Below are 19,923 nucleotides of genomic sequence, written 5' to 3' on the forward strand. Positions count from 1 at the left end.
AGTTTCTTCTATTTTGTGAGTTGATTGGAATGTTGCTGAGATTCTTTTGAACTTTTTCATATTTAGTTTGCTTCTTAAAACTGCAGTTCTTTCATCAGGAAATAGGTCTGTTTTTACTTTATGATGATATTTATGTTTCTCTGCTTTATTTAAATTGTCTTGTATAGATGAAACTGTTACTCTCTTTGGGGTCTTTTCAAGCCTTTTTCTTTTTTTAAGACTTTCTGTTGTTATAGTTCTTCATCCAACATGGCTAATGTTCTGGAAAACTCTTCATCTTCATGGAGTTGTCTTCCCAGCTCTGCATTTTCATCAAGTTGTAATTGTTTGGTAGTGACTTCATCATTTAATCTGGAATCTGCATTTTGTGAAAGCTCTTTTCTTTTACTTGCCACCCTCTTCTAATTGGATCTTTGGACACTTTCATTTCCAAAATAATCAAGCACTGATGTGGGGGTAAGTTTTATTGGTGATAAAGGCATATTCTTGGTGTTAGTGTTTTCTTCATTCTTTTTCATGTTTGATGCCCCAAGATAATTATTTGTAGATCCTCCATTCTTTTTTGATTTAGAGGCTGCATTCTTAATATCAAGTCATCTGTTTCTGAAATGTTTTAGGATCCTGCCATAGAATTTTACCAGATTTAAGAGATAATGGCAATTTTTCTGGTTGTGTTTTGGCATTTTTTTTACCTTCATTGTCTCCTTTGATTCTGAATCTGAATCATAGATGATCCTCTTTTTCTTGTTTGGTTGCTTCTGGTTAGCGTCATTTTCTTTACAAGAACTATTTACCTGACTTCCTTTATTTCTTTTTTGGCTTTCAGTTTCTTCAGCAGATTTTGTTTTCTCATTCTTCTTTACTGTTTCACTTGCAGGTTTCTTTCCACTTGGTATAATCCCAAAGAATTTCTAAATATCCTTAGTATGTTATGGACTCCAGTGTTTCTTGAGGTCCCAGAAGCTAATGTCAAAACTGTGCATCCAGCCCTGTGCTGCTCGCTGGCTTAAGTGACTTCCAGGTTGCTCACTTCCAAGCCGCTTCACGCAAGGCCTCCTGGGAACTGCCATGATTCTCATCCTTAAAGTTGTAAAGTTTGAAGTAATTCATGCTTTATAGTAAGAATAAAGGCATAAATAAGACTATTATCCTACTAAAGAGAATTAAAAAAAAATAGTTTTAACCAAAAGTTTAAAATTTAATTCCATTTTTTATATTCTTTATGGAGTAAAGTTCTACGATGGAAGCAAATATTTTATTGCTAAATATGTAGATGAGGGCTCCAAAACAAAATGTGGGCTTCCTATAGTGGCAACAGGTGATCCAACTTATCAGGAAATGAGTCCAGGTACTTTCTTCCAGAAAGGATGAAGTAACCCATCTTGCAATTTGCTCCATTTTGCACATGGCTTTCTCCTCACTTTACTCAGGCCTCTGCCCATATATGTCTTCTTTAGAGACAGCCCTTTCCTGACCCCACATCCAGCCTTAGTGTTCATCATACTGCTTATCTCAACTGAACATATTTCCCTTGTGTGTTGTCTGTCATCTCCATTAAAATGTACACTCTATATGATCAGTGACCAAGTTCAATTTCATATCTGTGTCACCTAGGGTAGGTGTTCAATTAACATTTGTTGAATAAAGAATAAGTGAATACACAAGGAAAGCATGAAGTAATGGTGTGTAGGAGGCTTGCAGAGATTTGGCAAAACAAGTCCACAGTGGCTGGGGAAGTGCAGTGTCTGCAGACAGTTGTCCAAAGTGCTTCCCTGGGTTCACTGAATTAATGGGGAAGGCTGTCCTCCAGAAATGCTTTGCGAAGACTACTGCCCAGTCATGGAACTTTAGCTTGCCAGAGAACTGCCCTCCCCCAGAGTAATAAGCACTTAATCACAAAAGAGATGTTGATACTGAACTGTCTAAAAGGACTACATCAATGATCCAAGGGGAAAAGTTAATTCTGTTAAGTCATGAAAGTGGCACAGAGCATCCACTGGAAGAAGGAAAAGTGAGAAAAGCGAGCACTGATTCCCCTTGGTGAAGTCTACAAGACAACAATTTGATTTTGAAGTGGTTACTACTTAGATATTTTAACTTTTCAGTTTGATAAAGCTATAAACATGGTGGCATTTTTTTCGCACTGTTCTCCACTCCATGATAGAAAGTGAGGGTCGTAAAGCAAATAGGTGTGCCTTTGGGATCCTTTCCCTGGACAGGTTCACATCTAAAGTACCTCCTTTTGCATTATAAATTTTAGGCAAAATTATGTCCTATAAATATATAAATATTTATTTAAACTTACTAGAGAGAGAGATATAGAGAGTACATGTGAGCACACCAAATCGTATGGTGTGCAATGGCAGTAGCTTTTTGTTGAAAGAAATACATAAAATAGACAAAAACCCCTGTCATTTGCATTTTACTATATATCTCTTATTTCTGAACATTACTCATTCTTCCCTTTTATCTATCATAACAAGCAGATTTTTTTTCTTCATAGTTGTGTGCTTTGGGTTTCTAGTTCTTGAAAATGACAGTTCTTGCAAATGAAAGTTGTAATTGATATATTTATTAAAGGGGCATAGCAACAAAGTGTTACTCAGAAGGGAATTAACTTTAGCAGTATTTTAAAAAAATATAACCTAATAGAACTCCCTTTGTCTTCAACTTCCCAAAGTCTTTATTCAAATGTTTAAATACTAAAAATATGAAGAAAATATTTAATTAAAATATATATATTCCTAATCACCTCTTGTAGTAATATTGATTTTTTTATTACAATATGTGCAAAAAACTAACAACAACTTTTTACCAAAGTCTGTGGGCAGATTAGCAGTTGCTAATGTTAAGGTACTGTGTCTACAGCTGTAGCCCTCACTGTGCTTTTGTTTGTTTGTTTGTACATATTTTAAAGATATATATATAATTGCAGAAAATTTTTCAAAAGAGGAAAATTGCCTATAATCTCCCATTCTAATATAATAACTTAAACTCTGAAGTCTTGATGTTCAGATTTTCCTCAAAATAAATAGGGCTTCAAATTAATATTGTTCATTTTGGATACATAACAGAAAATAAATATTTTACACTATATAATTTGGCATCTAAGCCATGTACAAGGATTTAAAAACCAAATGAATGTAACAAAAATTCATAACAAAATAAACATAACAAAAATTCAAATCCTAAGTTATATAATTATATTATTAGTGTAATAAATCCAAAATTTAATGGCTCACATATTTCTTTAATTTACCATCAGTAAATGTACTTAAACAAAACCTAACCATGAACTTAAAATTAACATCATTAATTTATCAAACAGATTCAAAGAGAACACAAAATTTTTCTTTACTGAAAATGATCCAACCATTTCTTCTTCCAAGAAAAGCACTATGTGAAATAATGTAAACCATTTCAGAACATGTAAATATTATACTACTACTCAACTCTGTGTCTCTGTGTTGTCATCTTTAGGCTGTGGGTCTGACAGGCTTATTGGTCCCTTGGTTCCATTACCAGGATTGATTATTTAAAAGGAGAAGAAAGTAGATAAATGGGAAAGAAGGGAACACTTATTGAGCATCATCTCTGCCATACAAGCTAGTACTTGGGTATCCTTCACCCCACCTTAGATAATGAAGTTGAGACTCAGAGAGCCTACATCAGTGGTTCCCAAACTTATTTGGCCTACTGCCCCCTTTCCAGAAAAAAATATTAGCGCCCCCTGGAAATTAATTTTTTTTTAATTTTAATAGCAATTAAACAGAAAGATATATGTATTAATGTTTCTACCTTTTTCATAAAATATAGTAAAGAAAGGTGTAAATTAGAAACATTGAAGTTTGAAATTATGAAACTATTTATTGAACTCAGAATAGAAAGGTAATACAAAAAAAAGTTAAAACAAATGCACCTGTGGCCATCACCGCCCCCCCCCCCCCCCAATCGCTGCAGCGCCCACCAGGGGGGCGGTAGCGCCCACTTTGGGAATCACTGGCCTACATCATTTATTCAAGGTTATATAACCAGTAAGTGATGGAGCCAGGGTTGGCCTCAGGTGTATCTAACTCCAGTGCCTGTGAATTTCTCATTGCAACAAGGAGAGTGAAACCATAGTCCTTGGCAGCCGTGTCCTGGCCATAAATCCATCTGGTAACAGGCAATGGCCATTTTCCCTTCTAGATTTTCCATTGTGTTATGCCAACCTGCCTGGAAATTCTGCTATTCTTTCTCTTCCTCCTCTTCAGTCTCACATATTTCAGAGTAAGAATGTCCCTTCATCATATGCACTGCTAATATAGTCCACTGCCAGGTACACAAGAAATTCAACTGCAAGAATATTTTTATAATCATTTATAGGAAAAATTAAAATTTTTCTTTTACCACACATAGTAAAACTTTTGCTTAGTCTGTAATTCATGTATAAACTCTTGGAAGACATAAAATAGATTAAACAAATGGAAAAACATCTCCTGTTCTTGGATAGGATGACATAACAGTTCTTCCTAAATAAATTTATACATGCATGGAATCCCAATTTTTAAAAAATCAATAAACTATGTTCTAGAGCTGGACAAGTTGAACTAAAGTTTCTATGAAAAGGTAAACATAATAAACAATGAAAAAATAAATTGCAATTGTATAAACTAGATTAATTAGGCATCAAAACATACTAAAAAGCATCTCTAATTATAGTGTGATACTGGTATATGAATAGACATACTGGCCAGTTGAATAGCATGTCCAGAGACAAACCCAAGTACATATAGACCCTTAATAAAGGTGACATCTCAAATCACTGGAGGAAAAGATGGTTTTTTTAATAAATGTAGACATGAGATAGTCGTTTGGGAAAAGATAAAATTACATCCATATCTTACACTGTATATGAGAACAAATTTCAAATGGATTAGAGATCTAAATGTAAATAAATGAAGCTATAAAAGTACCATAGGGAGACAAGGTGACTACTTCTGTAACTGGTATAGGAAAACATTTTCTAAATAAAGACTTAAAATGCAGAGGCAATAAAATAAAGGATTGTTAATTTGAACACATAAAAATTAAAATATTTTTCATGCAAAAACATCCCAATATAGCCCAGACCCGGGGCTCAGTGTTTGAGCATCAGCCTATGAACCAGGAGGTCATGGTTCAATTCCCAGTCAAGGCACATGCCCAAATTCCGAGCTTGATCCCCAGTATGGGGTGTGCAGGAGGCAGCCAATCAATTATTTTCTCTCATCATCGATGTTTTTTTCTCTCTCTCCCTATCCCTTCCTCTCTGAAATCAATAAAATATATTAAAACACACACACACCAAAAAAAATAAAATAAAATTCCCACCATAAACAAAATCAAAGACAAATAACAATGTGGAAGAAAAAATGGCAATATATTTCCACGAGAGGTCAAATTCATAATGTGTAAAGAAGTCTTAAAAATTGAGGGACAGGGGACAAAAAAAAAGAAGAGACAATTCACAAAAATAAGATATATAAAAGGCCCTCAAACCTGCACAAATGTTCAAGTTTACTCATATTAAATGAATGCAAATTAAAACAAGACTAAGATATCATTTTCTTGCCTGTCACTGTGGCAAAAATTAAAAAGCAACACCACAAATTCTGTTGGTGAGACTAAACGAAACTACCGAGGCACCCGCCTTTGACCCAGTAATCCCACTTCTGGAAATCAACCCTGAAGATATACCTCCAACAGTACAAAAATGTGAAAGCACAAGGTTATTTATTATAACACTGTTTATAATAGCAAATATTGGAAATCATAAGTACCTGTGGTAGGTAGAATAATACCTCCAACCCACCAAAGAAGTCTGTGCCTTGAATCTGTGGGGTTTTACCTTACATGGCAAAAAAGGGAGTTTGCAGATGTGGTTAATGAAAGGATTTTGAGATGGGGAGATTATACGGGATTATTGAGATGGGCCCAATGCAACCATAAGGGTTCTTAAGTGAAGGATGAAGGCAAGAGAGTCAGAGTTGGAGACACATGAAGATGCCAAGCTGCTGGCTTAGGGAGGAAGGGAACACGAGCCAAGGAATTCAGGGGGCCTCTAGAAAAAGCTTCTCACTGTCTGAGAAAGAATTGTAAATAAAGAAGGGTAAAAGCTCCATTAAAATGTCATTCTGGATTGGAATCAGAGGTATCAGTATGAATTTATGATTTATTATTCAGGGTGGGGCAAAAATAGATTTATAGTTGTGAATAAATCCAACCACAGTTTATTCCTGAGTTATTTATTAGTTATTGTATTATTTTCCATATGAACAACTGTAAACTGGCTTTTTACCCACTCTATACTTACAGACAGGTGTAGAAATAGGTATGAGTGTATGCATATGCATGGGTTGGTATATGTGCATGTCCTTGATGAGAGGACCAAGGAACTATGGCCATAGCAATAAGCCCACCTACAGCCCTGATCTTGACTTCTAAATACCATTCTCTAACAAAAGGAACCAGACAGTTAATTCCCGGCTGGCTGCAGGGGCAATAGATGTGGAATATCTTATGATTCCAGTAAATAAAGGAACTATCCTAGAAAACAAGCATCTATCAAAAGGATATAGGAGCCAACTGGAAGAAGTTCCCAATAGCCAAAACAATTTAAGCCATAAAATAAATAATGATGGTACTACATTATAACCCACAACATAAAATGTCCATGAGACCATATTTATATATGAATACAATAAGGTGCAGCTTTTCCAATGAACAAATATAGATGAAATGAAGGTGATAAAAAAAAAATCACAATTAGGCAAACACCCCAGAAATAATTGTTGCATGTAAATCCCACCAATGGATGCTAAAATGAGTCAGCAAAATACTAAAGAAAAGCAAGATATCAACAGTCTCAAAGTATATATCCAATGATATTTATCAGTTAGAAAAAAAAAAAAAAGTAACTTTACAGTGGAGAAACCTGTTGGATACCGCCTTAACCAAGAGATCAAGATTAAATTAACCAGAAATACGACATCACATCAGGTGTCCTCTGAAATGATGCAATGACAAAGACAAAATAGCATTCTGTGGTTTAAGAATAGTATGCCAAACAATCCTTAAAAACCACAACCTCAATCTAATCATGAGACCATACTGGGAAAAACCACAAGTGAGAGAACTTCTAAATAACTGACTAGTGCTTATCAAAAATTCTTATCATGAAAGCCAGGGAAAGAATGAGGAACATCACAGGCTGGAGGAGACTAATGCGACACAACAATGAAGTGCAATATAAGATCTTGATTGGATCCTGGAACATAAAAGGGACATTGTGAGAACAACTGGTGAAATTCAAATGGATCAGTAATTTAGTCAATATTATATACTGATGCTAATGTTCTGGTTTTGGTCATTGTAAACTGTTAAATCAGCTAGACAAGGGTACACTTAAATTTTCTGTACTAGTTTTGCCACTTTTCTGCAAATTTAAAATTATTTCAACTAAACATTTCTTAAAATGTAAAAGAGAAATAATTGTCAAAGCTATAGGATCATTTTTAATTAATAGTTTCATGCCACAACTCTCTATATACTAGATATCCTGTCATTGTTTTACTGAGTTAATAAATAAGTGACCCTTCTTGCTCAAGCAATGAAGAACTAAAACTGAATTAAAATTCACCCAGCTCAGAGTTATGAAAATAGAATTACAGTTGAGGGAAGAAAAGAAAAAGATCTTTCTGCCAGACTATAACAGGATTTATCGGTCTCATTTAAGTTGTGAACAAAACCTAAAACCAGTGTGTCCCCCTGGAGAACTGAGTGTAGAAAGCATCCTGGACCCTCTGTCAGCATGGAAGGACTAGGGAGCCAAGGATCAACTTGGTGGCTTGACTTTTCTTTGTCATTTGTTTACCTTTGTAGAAGTAAGTGCCTATGGTACCAACAACCTTTATCAATTATTTTACTTTAATTTCCCACCATGCCTGAACAAAGGGACTATCCAGAAAGTTAAGTCTTAAGAATATTTTTATTAACTCCTCTAAGTGATCCTAGACATGTTAATACCTTGCCCCACCTTTAAGAGACTTGGCGAACATTTTTAACAGCCTCTTTTAAAATCAAGCAACTCAACCCTAGCTGGTTTGGCTATGTGGTTGGAGCATGGACCTGAGGATTTAAGGATCCTGGGTTCAATTCTGGTCAAGGGTATGTGCCTTGGTTGCAGGCTTGATCCCGCTGTGTGTGGGAGACAATCAGTAGATATCTTTCTCACATTGATGTTTTTCTCTCTGTGTCTCTTCCTCTCCCTTCCTCTCTGTCTGAAAATCAAAGGGAAAAATATCCTCAGGTGAGGATTAACAACAGCAAAAAAACCCCAAAAACCCAAAATCAAGCAACTCATTATATTCTTTGGATTTAGACCCAATCTATCCTTCATTATACAGTTCAATTAACTTATTTTCATCTGTTTTAACTTTGCTAGAGAAAGACACCACACACTGGCACTATTTTAAAAATTTTGGTGGTTCCTCAGTAGGTTATATCATAAATTATTATATGATCTCATGCAATTCCACTTCTAGGTATGTACTCAAAAGAACTGAAAAGCAAGTGTTTAAAAACAAAAACAAAACATGTATAAGAATTTCCATAGCAGCACTATTCTCAATAGCCAAAAGGTGAAAAAATCCTTTATTTCTATAAATCAATGAATGGATAAAGAAAAGGTGGTATGTCCATACAATGTAATGTTATTTAGCCATAAATAGGAATGAAATACTGATACATGCTATAATATAGATGAACCTTGGAAAGATTATGCTATGTGAAAGAAGCCAGACACAAAAGGCCTTATGTTATATGAATCCATGTATATGAAATGTCCAGAATAGGCAAATCCATAGAGACAGAAAGCAGGTTAGCAGTTGCCAGGGGCTGGGGGGAGAGGGAGGATGGGAAGTGACTGCTTAATAGGTATGTAGTTTCCTCTTGGGGTGATGGCAATGTTAAAAGTGATGATGATTGCACAATAGTGTAATGTAGCCTGGCCAGAGTGGCTCAGTGGTTGAGTGTCAGCCTATGAACCAGGAGGTCACGGTTCGATTTCTGGTTAGGGCACATGCCCAGGTTGCAGACTCAATCCCCAGTGTGGGATGTACAGGAGGCAGCCTATCAATGATTCTCTCTCATCAATGATGTTTCTCTCTCTCTCTCTCTCCTCCCTTCCTCTCTGAAATCAATAAAATATATTTTTTAAAAATAGTGTAAATGTACTAACTGTTACTGAGTGGTGCACTTTAAAATGGTGAATTTTATATTATACTAGAGGCCCGATGCATGAAATTTGTGCAAGAGTAGGCCTTCCTTCCCCTGGCTGCCAGCACTGGCTTCCCTCTGGCAGCCGGGACACGGGATTTGCTCCTGCTGCCGGCAGGCACCTGGGACCGGCTTCCCTTCAGCCCCGGCTTTGTCCAGAAGGACTCCGGAATGATGTCCGGTCTAATTAGCATGTTATCCTTTTATTATTATAGATGCATTTTACCACAATAAAAAAATGAACATCATTTGAAGGATTACAGGTGAAGGACGGGGAGGCTACAGGCAGGTAATGGGGATGGAGAAGATGATTGTGAATGCAAGCATAAGAGTTAGGCCACTATAGCCTTCCTTATAGCTCTACTGTCTGTGAACTTGTGTTGATAATTCTACTTCTCTTATTCAACGGACTTCCCGGTTAAGTCCTGTGACACTTTTAGTTTTTGAACCAACTCCCAGTTGCTTATCCAGCTACCTAAAGATCCAGAGTTGGCTGCTTTCCCTCCTCTTCACTGCATACTCTACACATTTTGGGCTTCTTGTCACCACAAGACTCTATGAAACAAACACTGTATTTTATTGCTTTATTTCTTCTATTTACCCTATTTATTGAGAAAAGAGCTCAAGATTATAGTAGGCTAAAGATATTAGGAGGCATGGACACAGACACCAGGGGGGTGAGGGCTTGAGTGGGGAGTGGGGGTGAAGGGGGAAAGGGGGGATAAGAACACATATGTAATACATATGTAATCAATAAAGAAAATTTAAAAAAAAAGAAAATAAGCAACAATAAAAAAGATATTAGTAGGCATGGTTTTTCAATCATGAGTTTAAAAATGTCCCCTTTGGCCCTAACCAGTTTGGCTCAGTGAATAGAGCATCAGCCTGCAGACTGAAGGGTACCAGGTTCGATTCCGGTCAAGGGCATGTACCTTGGTTGTGGGCACATCCCCAGTAAGGAGTGTGCAGGAGGCAGCTGATCGATGTTTCTCTCTCATCGATGTTTCTAACTCTCTATCCCTCTCCCTTCCTCTCTGTAAAAAATCAATAAAATATATATTTTTTTAAAAAGTCCCCTTTGAAGAACTACAAAGATGAGTTCTCTTCTACCCCCAGTAGCCTATCTCTTCTGTTGGCAGAGTCCTAAGTCCTCAGGGCTCTGGGACATGAGATCAATTCCAGCCTAGCTTTAGCTGTTTGCATTTACTCAACAAGTGAGAGGGAACCCATAGATAGCCTCAGGGGTATTATGAGGACGTAATTATTCAATTCAGTGATGGGTTCATTGGTGTTCATTTTATTATGCTCCAAAGTTATAACTATATTCTCTTGTGCCGGAAGCCGGTCCATCCTTGCTGCTCGACACAGTCGCTGCAGGAAAGAAACATCTGCACAGCATATGTTTCAAGGGACCTGGCGTATATAGCATACTGTTCTTAATATGTTTGCTCCCCTTAGCGCTGTGTGTTTTAACCAAGGTCACCTCTCCAAGAAAGGTTGTTTCCCCAGGTAGGAATTTTTCCCTGAAGTCAGGGAGGGGATGCCTCTCCTAGAAAGGTTGTTTCCCCAGGTAGGGATTTTTCCCTGAAGTTAGGGAGGGGATGAAACTCCTTAACTAAGTGCCAGGCGGGTAGTTAATCACTTTACAAACAATCATGCTTAAGCTACATAATCTTTACTCCCTGGAATGGAGATAAGAAACGCCCTAACCTTTGTAATAGAAATTGACAGGATTAAAATCAACTGGGATAAATACGGATGTAACAAGACAATAAACAGCAGAACCTCTCTGGAGATCCACACCAGAACTTGGCTGGAGATCCTGGCTGGAGATCCTGGCTAGGCTGCTGATCAACTGAACACTGTCTCCGTGTCCTTCCTTCTTCGCCGACTCCGTCTACGCCTTTGGGAACCCCTGGACCTGCTGGGGTTGGACCTCGGCACTCTTGTATGTATCAAATATTTCATAATACTTTTTAAAAGAAAATAAGAATAGCTTCAACCCTAAGAACGGTACTAGAAGTTTAATTTATTTAAATGGGGAACATTCAAGGGCCAACCTGATCTTCCAAAATGGTTATAGATGAGTGTGTTTCACTCTAGGCTTCCCCAATTAGTAGCTGTAGGGTTGGAAAGGTGCTTCAACCATGTTGACCTATATTCTCTTTGTCTCCTTCCTTGAAATCAGAAGATAAATAATAAAGTATATCCTGATAAACGAGGAAAACTAATCATCTTAACCAACACACATGTTGAGAGAGTCAACAAGTTCGGGCCCCAAGCATTCCTGCACTTTCTTACTGGGTAGGCCAAGGATATAGCCTGACTGCTCTTTATCTGGGCCATTTCTCAGGGTTGTGTTTGCAGTGAGCAGACTTGAGGGATGAAGTAACCTCTCTCACAAAAAAAGCAGCCTTGCTGACCACTCACCATAAAAGTGGTAGATTTGACAGCTCACTGTACCTCAGTTAAATCACAAACCTGCTGCATCCACCTCAGTGTCTAGTTCAACTAGGCCCACCTCCATGCCCTCCATGGAACTTGGGGCACATGGAAAACATCTCATGCTCATCATGAGCCTACTCAGGCTGCTTGCTGCCCTATGAGTAACAGAGCCTGCTGCCTGCCCCCCTGAAACAGTAACAGACTATCCTGTTTACCTGGCAGTAGGGTAAATCCCAGACCCTCACAGAGCCTGCCTGTTTTGGTGACAAAGCTTAGATGCTGATAGAAGCATGGCATTCTGAAAGAGAAAGGACAAGAGCCCTCAGTAAATGGGCTATTCAATACAAGAACACTCCCTGAGATTCAGCAGGAAATGCTCTCATGTAGGTGGTGGTGAGGGTGGGAGGGTAGAGTAAGGGTCTCTCACTGTCCTAGGTGTTAAATGAGGCTGAGCAACAAAAGGTAGGTCACCCAGAGGGTACTTTGGTTGTGGCACATTCTCCTCTTGGGGGAGAAGGATATTATCATGACAATGGGGCATCAAGCCCCACACCTCAGCCCAAAAGTATGCAGGGTGACTGTGGCTGATGGGTCAAGGGTCCCCAATGCTGAAATAATAGTGTCAGCATTGAAGTTACAGAATTTGGGGTAGACTGCAAACAAAACAAAACTTGTTTGTTGAGCCTAGTGGTGGGAGGCCCCGTGAAACAGAGTTACATGCAAAGGCTCGCTTACTGGCACTGAGCTGCTCTCTCCCTGTCTCCCTCTCAAACTTCAGCAGTTTCAGGGAAGAAGGTTGAGTGTTCTGGGGAACTTCAGGGAGGGGAGAGAGGATTTAGATGCTATGGTTCTGTTGGACAGAAGTACCCAAGTCTAGTTATTTCCAAGCAGAAGTAGGGTGAGCTAAGCACCAGGTTTGCCCAAAGTGATGAGGATACAGGTGTGGATGAAAAAGGGACCCCCTTCTAGACCTGACAGACTCAGGGGAGGTCTGCATGGCAAGCCTTACAAACCCAGAAACTGAAAATAATCACATAGGATGGTCTGAACATAAAAATGACCATCTAAAATGGGTGATGGTGGTAGTCACATCCAAAGCCAGTATCTTCCTGACAAAGGTCCGTTTTTTCCTTAATGGAGCCTGTCTACTGTCTTTTTGCATCTAAGATAACATATCTTTGAAATGTCAGAGTAATCATCATTTTCAGACCCGCTGTGCCAGAGCACACACTACAGTGCTACCTCGTTCCCAGCATACCATCTCTATGTGCTGTAAATGCTAATTATTAACTATCCTGTACCCACCAATGTACAAAAAGTAGTCACATCTCTGCATTGTGCTTTTTATCCAGTCCTCCAGATTTCCCTGCTTTGCTTTCTTCCTCTTAATCTACCACCAATGGATTTCATGTAATTGTACTTATATCTCCTCCTTTGAATTTAATGTATAAAGGAAGCTGCAAAACTGCCATTCTCTGGAGCATTTTCTCAATCCATTGAGGTTTTGCTTCCCAGAAATTTTCCTCAGTTTGGCTCAAACAAACTCATAAAAATTCTCTACAGGTTTGGCAGTTTCTTATGACACACAGGTCAGAGTATTGGCACTAGCAGAGGCTAAAAGAATGATGCCCTGAAACTCAGTGCTCTTGGAGGCCAGGGGTGCACATGGGAGGAAGCTGCACCCATGCTGAGATTAGAAGCCAAAGGGCAAAAAGCTCCCTAGCTGCTTTGCACTCCTCAATTCCTCCAGCTTGCTGGGGATAGCATATCTCCTGACACTGCTAAAATAACCCTGAATTACCTATGTTAATTTCTTTGGTCTGTGTTCCCAGAGGGAAAAAAGCTCTGGAATTCAACTGATAGGGTTTGAAAGAAGTTTGCCTCGAGGAAGGGATTAAAAGTGACCTCTGAGCTGCTTCAAGATCTTACAGTTGTTTCCCCTGTTATATGAATGTGTAATGAAATTGTGTTACTTGTTTATATAGTAAATATTTATAGTGATGAGAGGACACCCTTCCATTCAGGGATTCCCTGGCCCCTGCCAGTGGTCTAATAGAAACAATATAGAATCCCAGAGAGAAAAACAGAAAATCACAGCTGATCTCCAGAGAGGCCCAGTACTGCAGTGTCACCTGCTGGACACAGGCACCAAATACATCCTGTATTAGTTTCTAGAGCTGCCACAACCAAGTACCCACAAACTGCATGGCTTAAGCAACAAAAACATATTGTCTCAGTCTGGAGTTTGAAAGTCTAAAATTAAGGTGTCAGCAGGGTTGGTTCATTGCTGGGGCTGTAATGTTCAGGCCTCTCTCCTTGGTTTATAAATGGCCAATTTCATATTTACATGGCATTGTCTCTGTATGCCTATCTCTAGGTCCAAATTTCCCCTATTTTATAAGGATGCCAGTCATATTGGATTAGGGCCCACCCTGATGACCTCATTTTAAGTTGATTACCTCTATGAAGCATCTATCTCCAAATAAGGTCACATGCTGAGGCAGTGAGGGTAAAGTCTTTAACATAGAAATTTAGGGGTGGGTGGACGGTGTCACACTGAACCTGTAATATACCCCTTTCAATAACGTGAGGTAGCTTTTGGCCTACTACAGCGCTCTTGTTAAAAATGAACACCTGGCCAAACCGGTTTGGCTCAGTGAATAGAGCGTAGGCCTGTGGACTGAAGGGTCCCAGGTTCGATTCCGGTCAAGGGCATGTACCTTGGTTGCGGGCACATCCCCAGTAGGAGGTGTGCAGGAGGCGGCTGGTCGATGTTTCTCTCTCATCGATGTTTCTAACTCTCTATCCCTCTCCCTTTCTCTCTGTAAAAAAATCAATAAAATATATTTAAAAAAATAAATAAATAAATAAAAATGAACACCTGACCCATGGAAGTCTTGTGCCACTCAGACCTGACATCTCCATTTTGGGTGGGTTAACTAGGACAGGACAACTAGAATGCAAGGGCTCATTTGCTGGTCAAATTAAAATGTATTTGAGGGCATGGCTGGCCTGGCCCTGTTATCTCAATTTTGCATAAAGTAGCAGCTACCCCTTTGGGAAAAACTTTATCCCATTCTGCCACCTAAGGCAAAGTTACTGGCTCAATAAGGGCCCCACAGAGATTCTTCTAAATGCCTGGGCCTGTTTCACCTGATTCAACTAAGCTGAAAACTGATGTCACCGATAGTGCTCCTGCCAGTCTGACCTCAGTGCCCTCTATGATGGTTGCTGGAATCAGTGGGCAGAAGTCAAGTTTGTTCTCAAAGCTCTGGTCAGTTGGGCTGAGGAGCAGGTTGTCAGGAGGATTAATATGTCATCGGCCCTGAATGTCCCAGCACATTCTTGCTGGGTAGGCCAAGAATGCAAGGCCTAGAGTGCTCTTTGTTCAGGCCATTTCTCTGGGCTGTGTTTGTAGTGAACAATCTTGAGAAATAAGGTAACCCTTGCCTGGCCAGTGTGGGTTAGTGGTTGAGTGTCGACCTATGAACCAGGAGATCATGATTTGATTCCCAGTCAGGCACATGCCTGGGTTGCGTTTCCATCTCCAGTGTAGGGTGTACAGGAGGCAACTGATCAGTGATTCTCTCTCATCATTGATGGTTCTCTCTCTCTCTTTCCTTCTCCCTTCCTCTCTGAAATCAATAAAAATATATTAGGGGGGGGGGGGGGGAAGGAAGAAAGAAGATAATCCTCCCCAACTCCAGAAGCTCACTGCTCATTATAAAAGCAGATTCCCTAAGCTCAGTGTTTTTCAAATGTGCCACAAACCCACTGAATGCCCAGCACCCATCTACAGCCATATTTGTATCCTCTGTGAGACTTGAGGGGAATGGGAAATTGATAGCAACCTCATGCTCATGCTGCTTGCTATGTTATGAGTAATTAAGTTCTCGGTCTCTGACATGGTATCTCCTGAATTCTGCCAGCATCCATGAAATAATCACAGGTTAATTTGTTAGCTTGCAAATACATTAAAATCCCAGCTCCTTCACAGATCCTGACTTCATGGGGACTGATGTAAGAGTAAACGCCCTATATAATCCAAAGGTCTTGGACAAGGACTCTGAGTATGTGACATTCATGGCTGGTTTGTATGCCTAAGGTCTGGTCTTCCCTAGGTCACTCTGCTCTGTTACAGTAATTCAGCTGCCCATTCTTTCAGTTGTTCCATTCCCCCAAAAGACATTATCCTGCATAAAACACTCTTGTCACTCTTTAATAACAATAGCAACAGCAGCCACTAATATTTATAGAGTAAGAGACATTGTTTTAAAGATTTGAGGTCTTGTTCTACACACTTTTTATACACTACCATCTTTACTCTTCAAAATAACCCTATGCAGGGGATACTATCACCTCCAGCTTACAGATGAGGAGACAGAGGCATAGGCCTAAAGTTAGGGTAGAGATAGGGTTCAAAAACAGACAGCCTGGCTTTAGTCCTCACTTTTAACCACTCTGTATACTGCCTTAGAGTAGGACTTTGTATTCTCGGAGCCATAATGAACCACAGAGGCCTAGAGATCTTTATTTGATATTTTAGGAAGATGATTCCAGTCAAATTTTTAACACTTGATTTTAACATACAACATTTTAAAATACTTTTTGACAACCTATATATAGGCAATTAGATAATCTGCTTTGATCTTTTCTACGCAGCCTATGTATAAATCCAGTGTCGTTTTCATACTCTGTATTAGTGTCCTATTGTTATATCATAAATTATCAAACTTAGTAGCTTAAAACAACACAGATTTATTTTCTTACAGTTCTGGAGGTCAGCAGTCCAAAATGGAACTGCACTGCCTCTGGAGGCTCCAGGGGAGAATCCATATCCTTGCCTTTTCCATTTTCTAGAAGTTGTTTGTGTTTCTTGGCTCATGGTCCTTTATTCCATCTCCAAAGCCAGCAGCAAGGCATTTTCAAATCTCTCCCCCTACCCCCGCCTGCCCCTCCTCTGGCTCTCCTGCCTGCCTCTTTCCCTTATAAGAACCTTGTGATTACATTGTGCCCATCTGCCGGAAGCCGGTCCATCCTTGCTGCTTGACACAGTCGCTGCAGGAAAGAAACATCTGCACAGCATATGTTTCAAGGGACCTGGTGTATATGGCATACTGTTCTTAATATGTTTGCTAACCTTCTTGGTGCTATGTGTTTTAACCAAGGTCACCTCTCCGAGAAAGGTTGTTTCCCCAGGTAGGGATTTTCCCCTGAAGTTAGGGAGGGAATAAAGCCCCTTAACTAAGTGCCAGGTGGGTAGTTAATCACTTTAACTACAAACAATCACGCTTAAGCTACATAATCTTTACTCCCTGGAATGGAGATAAGAAACGCCCTAACCTTTGGAATAGAGATTGATAGGATTGGAATCAACTGGTATAAATACAGATGTAACAAGACAACAGGACACAGAACCTAGCGAGAGAACATGGCAAAAGATCCTAGACAGAACCTGGCTACAGAACTTGGCTGGAGAACCTAGACCAGGGATGGGCAAACTTTTTGACTCGAGGGCCACAATGGGTTCTTAAACTGGACCGGAGGGCCGGAACAAAAGCATGGATGGAGTGTTTGTGTGAACTAATATAAATTCAAAGTAAACATCATTACATAAAAGGGTATGGTCTTTTTTTTTTTTAGTTTTATTCATTTCAAACGGGCCGAATCCGGCCCGTGGGCCGTAGTTTGCCCACAGCTGACCTAGACAGAACATGGCAGGAGAATCTGGATAGAACCTGGCGGCAGAACCTGGCTGGAACACCTAGCGAGAGAACATGGCAACAGAACCTGGCTGGAGACCCTGACAAGAGAACCCGGCTATGATGGTCAACTGAATGCAGCCTCTGTGTCATTCACTCTTCGCCGACTCCGTCCACACCTATGGGAACCCCTGGACCTGCTGGGGCTGGACCCCAACACCCATCCAGATCATCTAAGATAATACAGGATCTTTTCCATCTCAAGCTCTTAACTTAATTACATTGCAGAGCCCTTTGCCATGTAAAGAAAAACAGTCACAGGGGATCAGGATGCAAATATCTTTGAGGGGGTATCATTCTCCCTACTCTATAGTGTAAGCAGTTATCTCTTACTATGGTATATAAACTTTTTGTTTATTTTCATTAATTCTCATTGGAGGATATTTTTTCATTGATTTTTAGAGTGAGAGAGACACATTGATGGGCTGCCTCCTGGATCCAGCCTGCAGCATGCCTGCAACTGAGATACATGCCCTTGACCAGAATCAAACCCGGGACGCTTCAGTGTGTGGGCCGATGCTCTATCCACTGAGCCAAACCAGCCAGAGCTACAGTATGGACATTTTAGCAGAAATATCTGGATTGGAGATTTTTAAAAGCCCATTCACTAGATAATTAACAATCCATTTCATCTTGGCTTTGAGGATGGAGCTCCAAGAGCACTTTACCTTTTGGGGTCAAAAAGAACATACTGCTGGAGCACACATTAGAAACTTTAACCACCATCTATATATATAAAAGGCTAATATGCTAAGTTTCTGTTTGATCAGTCACTAGGATGCACACTGACCACCTGGGGCCAGACACTGATGCACACTGGCCATTTACAGAGAAATGGCACTGCTGACAAAGCAACACTTGGCTCCCCCCCCATGGGACACAGGTCCCACTATCACCCCAGAGCAACAGCCCACCAAATCGCAGCCGATGCTGCCAAGACCCGATGGTGCAAAATGTGGCCCACAGCCTAGCCTAGCCCAGAAACAGTGGCTGTGGGCACTGGATAATGACATCACGTAGCAACACCTGGCTTCCTCTCCCTCGCAACAGGCCATTTAACAATAAATGGCACTGTGGACCTGGCACCCACAAAGCAACACTCGGTTTCCCATAAGTGAGACACAGGTCTCACCACCACCCTGAGTGACAGCCCACCAAATTGCAGCCGACGCTGCCAAGACCCCATGGCGCAAAATGTGGCCCACAGCCCAGCCCAGCTCAGAAATGGTGGCTGTGGGCACCGGGTAATGATGTCATGTAGCAATGCCCAGCTTCCTATCCCTAGCAACTAGCCTCCTTAGAGTTTCTTCAGCATAGGAACACGATTTGCTTTATAGCCAGTTGCAAACATTTTACAGTTTAACCAAATGTCTGTGAAGCGTTTTCACGTGCCTCATCTCTGTCGATCCTCACAGAAGTCCTGGAGTAGGTAGATAGGAGACTTGGTAGAATCCTATTTTCTTTTCATTAGCCAGAAAACAGAGATTTAGAAAGTTTAGAAGCTTGACCACACTGAAAAGAAGTAAGAAATGGTGGAACTTGAAAATGACTTCAGGTTTTCTCACTGTGCAGAATATAGTCAAACACTGCTACAGGTAAATATTTCACCCTTTGTTCTCCCTGAGTGATATACAATAATAACCTCCTTCATGTTGATATTTACTGCTGTGTTGATGACAATTACCTAAAAGAGAAGTTGGGGTGCTTCACTAGGCTGGAAAAAGTTTAGCTAAATCAGAAAGCAGGTCTAATTAAACAAGTTTATCTATCTATCTATATATCTCTCTATATATAAAGCTCTTGCTGGTGCCAATCACACACGTGTGTTTCCATCTTTCATTGCTGATCATGAATTTGGTTGACACTTCTATTATAGAGAAAAGGTGAATAGCGATATTAAAATATTTCTTTTAATTAATTTCCTTTCAATGTGCACGATTTCATGCACCGGGTCACTAGTAACAACATAAAGTAACAACATGAAAGTTTAATTATTTTAAAAGTACCTGAAGTCGAGCATTCATAAGCATGAACTCCTGTTGGTTTTTCATGTTTTCGTTCATAGATTTTGAGAATATAAACCCCATCTTGACCTAAATATAAAAAAGCAAAGAGGTTTAAAACAATACATTCTACATGCATCCCTCATGTGCTGTGCCTTGGAATATTGTGAACTTATAACAATGTAAGAATAAAACTCTGACTTGGGAACACAGTGTGGATTCTAATCCTTGCTCTCAACTAACTGTCTGATTGTGGGCAAACTTAACTGGCTTGGCTGTCACTTAGTAAGACCAGCTGATTGAACTAGACAACTTCCAAAATCTTATGCTTTGTAAATATTTGGCTCCATGTTTGCTGATTTTGTTTCCCACTGTAAATCTTGAAGAACTGAATACTTAAAAATAAACATTCAGAA

At 39.8% G+C, this 19,923-nt stretch overlaps 1 protein-coding gene across 1 annotated transcript in view; it reads right to left on the bottom strand.

Moving 5' to 3' along the window:
• PLGRKT (plasminogen receptor with a C-terminal lysine) overlaps window positions 1-19,923 on the bottom strand; it is a 41,441-nt gene that overhangs the window by 18,354 nt on the left and 3,164 nt on the right. Inside the window, exon 2 of the mRNA XM_036331077.1 lies at window positions 19,511-19,597. Within this exon, the coding sequence (XP_036186970.1) occupies window positions 19,511-19,591 (81 nt within the window). The 5' untranslated portion in view covers window positions 19,592-19,597. The remainder of the gene's footprint in view (window positions 1-19,510; window positions 19,598-19,923) is intronic.

This window comes from Myotis myotis, unplaced genomic scaffold (genome assembly GCF_014108235.1).
Source record: "Myotis myotis isolate mMyoMyo1 unplaced genomic scaffold, mMyoMyo1.p scaffold_m19_p_12, whole genome shotgun sequence".
Taxonomy (NCBI): domain Eukaryota; kingdom Metazoa; phylum Chordata; class Mammalia; order Chiroptera; family Vespertilionidae; genus Myotis; species Myotis myotis.